We start from the raw sequence: 7,460 nt of genomic DNA on the forward strand, positions 1-7,460 counted from the left end.
GGCTAGGACAAAACTGAGCCATTATTTCATTTAGCTGTTTGGGAGACACAAGAATACTTTTGAAGTTTATCAGTTCAGTGTAATGTATTTTTCTTTTGAGTTGCTGTTTTTTTTTCTTTTTTAATAGCAGATAAAGAAGGAATAAATGAAATCTAAAGTTGTCCTTTAAAGCAGACATTTTTGCCCTGGCTGGTGTGGCTCAGTAGACTGAGTGCTGGCCTGCAAACCGAAAGGTTGCCAGTTTGATTCCTAGCCTCGGTTGCAGGCTGGATCCCCAGTTGGGGGTGTGTGAGAAGCAACCAATTGATGTATCTCTCACACATCAATGTTTCTCTCTCTTTCCCCCTCATTCCCCCCCTCTCTAAAAATAAATAAATAAAATCTTTAAAAGAAAACAGACATTTTTGTTGCTTTGGTTTCAGAAGAAGATTTGACAACATTCTAGATTAGTGATGGGAAGAGAGTCCCGCAAAGGAATTAGGGAATTTGGGACTTGCCAGTTTTAGTAAAAGGCCTCATGCCTTAGTGTTCATTACAAAGCTGCATTCTTGGTAATACTTACTGAAATATGAAGGAAATCAGTAACTTTATACAAATGGCAAAACCCATGTCTCTAAATAAGTTGAATCATATATTTAAGATTTATATTTTTCAAAGTATAAGCAAGATATCTTAATGAAGACAGAGCAGGCACATATTTGTAGAGAAACCAAGCGTCTCCTTCCTCTGTTTACTGATTCCTAAAATTCTTTAAAAAGTCTCTTAAGCCAAAACTAATTTTCAAGGAAAACACTATTTAGAGAGTTAGCACATTCATTAAAAGTAATTGTTATAAGATGCTTTTTCTTAGTCCTCATTTTATTTACTTTTTTTTTTTGAAAAACTAATTTACTTCAAGGCTCTTGATGAGGTATTGTGAGGAATACAGAGATGCAGAAGATATTACTTCTACTGCCTATAAGTTTCTGTTCAGAAAAAAAGAACAAACATTACAAAGAGGAAAGGGCTTAATTCTTTATTTCTAAATTCTACACTTCCTTGTGAATACCATTTGGAAAGGGGGTAGTGCAATCACACCGGATTCTAGTGATAAATACAGTGCAGCCTGAAAAGGCAGAACGCAGTGTTCTATGGGAGGTTAAAGACCCAAAGACTGTTTCACAGTTTTTGCCTCATAGTAACTCTGAGTTTAGGCAAGTATGTAAGTCATGACCTAAAAAAGTTTTATTATCAAGTAGAGCTTGTGATAAGAACTAAACCTATTGATTTGAGTTTTGGAGGTGAGAGTTCTTAATTGCTTTTATTTTGTTATGTAGCTTATTCCTGCTACCAATTCTCCTATGGATGGTGCATCATTTGGCCAAGTGAAAGCTTCTCCTATAAAGATAACAAATGTAATTCTGTCTAGTGGATTTAGTCATTACTTGGGATCCGACTTCACTTTGAATCCCGAAGTTGAAGGTATTTTGAAAGAATTTCAGAGTAAATGTTAAACAAACAACAAAAACCTACTGCATTTGAAACAAAAATCTCAGTTTAATTTCTAATACTACTTAAAATAGCATGTTTTAAATTTACATTTTAAAATTGCTCCATGGCCGGGTGGCTCATTTGGTTGGAACATCACCCCATACACCAAAAAGTCATAGGTCTGATTCCTGGTCAGGGCACATACCAGTACCTTGATCCCTGGTTGGGTGCATATGGGAGGCAGCCGATCAATGTCTCTCTTTCTCTCATCAATGGAAATATCCTCAAGTAAGGAGAATTTTTAAAAATTGCATGTATATTCAAGATTAATGTGGCCATTCTCATTTCAAATAAGTCTGTAGTATTTTTTGGTTTTAAACAACTACTAGTATGTTGTAACTAAACATTTGCTTACAATTTTAACTCTGTGATACTTGGACAATTGTTTCCTGATGTGTCTTTTCAAAGTTTTTATTTCATAGCAAATAACAACTAAGACCAGTTCATTAGTATATCCTGCAAAAAGCAGAAATCAGGTTTAAAAATATTGATAACAAGACTCTTGTGGTATGAAGGATATCTTGGAAAGAAAAGATCAGACTTTATCCTTGAAGCCACAAGTAAAATATTCATGAAGACAACACTAACGAAGAGTTTCAAGAGGTAAAGCTCTAAAGGAGAAAGTATATTACAGGCACAGGGCGTTGAATGGTTTATTCTATTATATACACTTTAATTCAGGCTCAGATCAAACTCTTCCAATTCCAGATCTTCACTGGCCACCATTTTGGTAAGACTGAGAGTAGCTACTGCTTCTCTGAGCGGCTCACCTTTTCCATTCCTTTTAACATCTCACATTGCTTCAGGCCACTATGGGACAATAAAACTGAACATCACTATAATTGTAAAAAGATCTGAAAAGTCTACTAAAAATAACAGATTATTCTATATGATCATTTTTAAAGGAAACTCGGTTAAAATAAACCCAACATAATTTACTTTAAGATATTTTTTGTTTAACTTATTTTCCATACTTCTACATACTGTGGATTCAAGGTTTTAATCATAGTCAGAATGTTTATGCTTTTATCCAGTAAATATAACTATCAGTAAAATTGGATGTACCAAATAGTCATTAGGCTCCTTAATAGTACAATGTCATCTTCAGGAATGTCATAAATATCTTTTTTAGGGGGAGCATTAATTCAACCCTGGATTCATCTCCATAACTTCCTCCTCAGATATCTTTCTTTAAGATTCACTGTGCAACCATTTTTTAGGATTTTCTGGAAAAGTCCTGTAATTTATTTCCCATTTTCTGACTATGTTGCTTCAATTGTTATTTTGAAAAGTATGGTCACTTTATCCATACATTTATTGTAGCACATTTCTGGATATTTCTATTTTTAAAAATTACCTACAGGTATAACTAAACAAAAATGGAAATTCAGCTGCCTGTTAACACAAAATCAAACTCTTGAGGCAGATGCTGGTGCAAAAGGAAAGGGGCTTTATTCAGGTGCCACACAACCTGGGAGAATGGCAGACACCTGTCTGAAAGACCAACTCCTCTTTCTGTCATGGAAGAAGCCCAACTGTGTCCTCGGCAAGGCCAAGGCAAAAGCCAGTGTCCAGAATTCCTGCTCCATTTTAAAGTACAGTCCTTCGGAGCCCACAGGCAGCTGCTAAGTAGTCTTAGTCACTATCCAGGCAGCTTAGCTTGTTCCTGGCTGCTGTCCATTTCAGGCCCCCTCCTAGAGCCTGCACGTGTAGCTTACATGGCCATGGGCATGAGGCTGCTGGAGCCACATGGTTGGGTGCTCCTGGGTGAGAGAGCACAGGAATGCACAGGTGCAGTGCATCACCAAGTGGGCAAGACAGCAAGAGAGACAGGCTCCCTCCTGGAGGCCATGGGTCATGTGCTTTAAGGCCACATGGTTGTAGAGAAAACAGGTGAGTGCACCATACAAGTGCAGGTCACAAGCCAAGGGCTTCTTTGTTTCCCTGGCATTATGTTAGTTGTGAGATAGACCAAGTGTTTTCTCAAAATGACTGATCAACTTCCCAAACTTTCACATACTTCAGGTGGGTCCACCTTCCAACCGATCCCTTCTCTCCCCAGGCTAGACTGACTAAGCCTCTGTGGTTCAGCACATTCCCCTGCACCATTTTGACTTCTTCTTCTTTTTTTTTTAAGACTTTATTTATTTATTTTCAGAGAGAGGGGAAGGGAGGGAGAAAAAGAGGGAGAGGAACATCAGTGTGTGAGAGAAACATTGATCAGTTGCCTTTCACAGGCTCTGAACTGGGGTCCTGGCCCCCAACCCCAGCATGTGCCTGATCCAGAACAGAACCAGCAACCCTTCAGTTTGCAGGCAAGTGCCCAATCCATGAGCCACACCAGCCAGGGCCATTTTGACTAATATGGCACACGTGCCTGCCTTCCCTTGGTCCCACCCACAATCGGGTACCAGAGGGTGAGGGAAGGGCTTTTTTCTATCTAATCATCTTGCTAGCTTCTTGCACGCTCAGTGTAAGGGCAAGGTCAGAATTTATTAAAAATTTGAAATTGGTTTAAGGCAGGTCTTTTCACATGAATGTCTGTGGAGGGGTGTGCTTGATTAGGACTGAATTAAGATCGTAATACAATAGTTCTGGATTGTTGGAAACAGAGGTTAGGATTTGGGGGGCAAGGAATTCAAATAAGCTGAGAGCGCCACCTCCTTGGCCGATGTGGGAGACTCCCTAGTGCTCAACTGACTCTTTTATGGTAGCAGAGAGGGTAGGTGGAAGAGGGTAAATGGGGGATAAATAGTGGAGGACAGAGACTAGACTTTGGATGGTTAGTGCACAATGCAATGTGCAGATGATGTGTTGTAGAATTGTACCCTTGAAACCTATATAATTTTATTGACCAATGTAACCACAATAAATTCAATTAAAAAATTACCTGGAAAGAGTCAAATTGATTCACCAGCTCAGAGAATTAAGCAGCATTAAGTGCTAGAATATATTACAATTCTATATTTAAAATTTTTAATTCATGTTATATGTATAATAAACATTTAGCTGAAGGACAAATTTTACCATTTTATTAATGTTTCTCATTGTTTCATAATTCCTAATTTCAGACAGAAAAAACAAGAATGCTGGGATTCTGACAAATAATCCTCGGAGCATCCACGCAGAAATAGCTTTTCGGCAACTCAGAGGGATAAATCTCTCTCCGTCTCTTTTATCGCATCAGACTATGGCATCTCCAACTACACAAACGTACCAAAGCAACCAAGATGGGGGAAGGTAAAGCTATTGTGTATTTTAATATCATTTCTCACCATTAAAAAGCCTCCCTAAGTTTGCTAGTCATGGATAAAAATAGGAAATATTGTTACATACCGTTATATGTTTACTCTGAAAACTGGGGGAAACTGTCAGATAGTATGGGCTTCTCCTACATTCACCAAACCTTTCCCGAAGTCTAGTATATTTATGTAATAATTCAAAAAGACTTAAAAAATGGCTATTAAGATAAAATAATGTTCACCTTGTACTTAAGTGAGGGAAAATTGAAATAATTACATGGGAACCACTTTTAATTGTAGTCTGTCCCACATCACTTCTACTCACTGAATATGTACAGCTGTTCACTTGTGTTTTGAACAATCACAAAGGCCAGGAATTTTGTAAATTCTTCAAATCTCTCCTTACAGTTCCCACTTGCTCTTCCTCCCTTCTGGATTCTAACCCTAGAGGCCAGCTCAGTGCCTAAGAGCCTGCTACTTCTCATTAAGAATCTACTCTGCTGCTCAAAACTTGTTTGCCTTGATTTCCATTTTTCACCTGTCCACCCAAACTCTGGCTCATCTACTAGAGTGACCTACTCAGCAGCAGATCTAGCTTAGGCCTGGCTCTTGCTGCACTGACTTCCCAGCTGTGATCAGTCAGTCCCACTGACACTCCTCAGAATAACCAAACTTTGAGATAGCCAAAAATTTGGATCGTTTTCCCTTTTGTGTTTTTTAATTTTACACACATAAAATACAGAAATTATTTACTGCAGAATTACCTTAAGTTAGCTGATCCATTAAGAAATTGCCACCATTATTTGACTCAAATATTTTATTTCTGACAGAATTCCTGGCAGCCACTTCCCAAGATAAAACAGAATATAACTGCCTAAAGAGAAATGAACATATACCAAGAACCTATTTCTGTTTACTAACTATGCAAAAACTAGCAGACAATGTCAGTGGAAAAAAAATAAGACAACCATGTTCCTTATGTTTCTGAAGCACTTCAGTTTAATCTTTGACACTCTTACTTAGTAAATTTTATTTAATATCCCTTCTCTTAAACTTTCTTTGTGGTTATCTTAATTATTATTTGAATTTCTACATTAGAAAAATCATTAACTATTATATCATACAACAATTTGAAAAGACTCAAGTGACATAAAACAAAGGGCAAAGAATCAAATATGTAGTCCCAGTACTGGAAGCATTTAGTTATAAAATCTTGTTATGGCCTATCATATGAATATACTAAAAATGTAATTTTTAGAAATAAGCATACTTTCATTTGTAGAATATCTGTTCATTTGGGGTTACCTAAAACTAAAGCATACAGTTCTTACCAAACACAACTATTACTAAAGCAAGTTAAGTTTAGCTAGTTGAATCACAGACTAGTCTTTTTAGAACTATACTTAGGAAAGTATAGTTCAGGTTGGGTCTGCTCTAAGAGTTGTTTAGAGGCAAACCATGGACATAAACAGTTCTTTCTGAAAGTGGCTAATGATGAGTGCAACCAGTCATTGATGCTCTCAGAGTAAGAGAATACTATCTCATATACAAGATTTGTTAACTGTGCCCATAGTGATATAATTTTACAACTGGTTTTAGGCTAAAAAGAACACATGTTCAAACTGAGTAGACATTTAAAATTTGAACCCTTAATAATTTCACTGGAAATAATTTATCTATAATATTGCATTGCACAGTATTAGCACATATCACACATCAATCAAATATTTTTTTACTTTAATAAATATTTATTTAGAACCCATTTGGTCAGAACCTAAAATTTTATTCAGAACATGCAGATAAATATGACACACTCGGTGAGACACATACAATGCCACCTCCAAACATTTAACAGGATGAACACATGACAGAGATCCTACAAATCTTCAACGTGTACTTTCTTGGGACAGGAGGAGGAACAGGTCATCATCTTGGCAACTAACTAATATTGCCTGGCACAATTTCATGAACAAGTAATGGAGAAATAATTTCTTGGCTCTACCTCAGATGATCTTTCTATAATTCTAAAAGTAAGCAATTCTACTGAGGTGTAATTTCTTTCACAAAGAAATGTTTTCATTATGTTAACACAGTCCATGCTGGAAGACTATATTTTTTGTTTTTAATACCAATGTGTCTCATATAATGGAACAGAAAAGTGTTTCCCCTATGATGTCATCTTAGAATTTGTAAAGAATCAGTCATATAAATAGTAAATCTTTTCAAAATTGCTTTGAAGTGAATCACATGCATGACTTACAAATCGGATTACTTCAAATTTCCAATAGCATCACCATTATCAAGTATGGTTTTAAATGTACATGTTTGTTAAATACATTTCTTCAAATTAATGACTAAATTATCAATCATATTTTGATATAAATTGGCTCCATGATTCATGACCTATTCTATTTAAATTTTCAACTATTGGTTCATAATTGCATATAATTTTATACTATATTTTATATGTTCTTTACATAAAAATAAATTATTTTTACTAAAAATTTGTATCTTATAATCTATCTGGAAATAGTTTTAAAGATATTTTGGAAACTAATCCAAAGTGTATGCAACAATTTTGTATGTTTTCTTCTTTAAATGCTGCATGTTTGTAGTTAAATCATGTGATACCTAAAATTTCAAACCTAATACAGATTGATTTACCCTTCTTAATGTGTGGTTTTTAAA

At 36.0% G+C, this 7,460-nt stretch overlaps 1 protein-coding gene across 1 annotated transcript in view; it reads left to right on the forward strand.

The window, feature by feature from the left end:
* The window catches only part of LRRC9 (leucine rich repeat containing 9), a 97,064-nt gene extending 91,348 nt beyond the window's left edge, over nt 1-5,716 (forward strand). The window contains exons 32-34 of the mRNA XM_053928858.2: nt 1,317-1,461; nt 4,602-4,770; nt 5,603-5,716. Of these exons, the coding sequence (XP_053784833.1) occupies nt 1,317-1,461; nt 4,602-4,770; nt 5,603-5,630 (342 nt within the window). The 3' untranslated portion in view covers nt 5,631-5,716. The remainder of the gene's footprint in view (nt 1-1,316; nt 1,462-4,601; nt 4,771-5,602) is intronic.
* The last annotated feature ends 1,744 nt before the right edge of the window (nt 5,717-7,460 follow it).

This window comes from Desmodus rotundus, chromosome 7 (genome assembly GCF_022682495.2).
Source record: "Desmodus rotundus isolate HL8 chromosome 7, HLdesRot8A.1, whole genome shotgun sequence".
In the NCBI taxonomy this organism is placed as follows: Eukaryota; Metazoa; Chordata; class Mammalia; order Chiroptera; family Phyllostomidae; genus Desmodus; species Desmodus rotundus.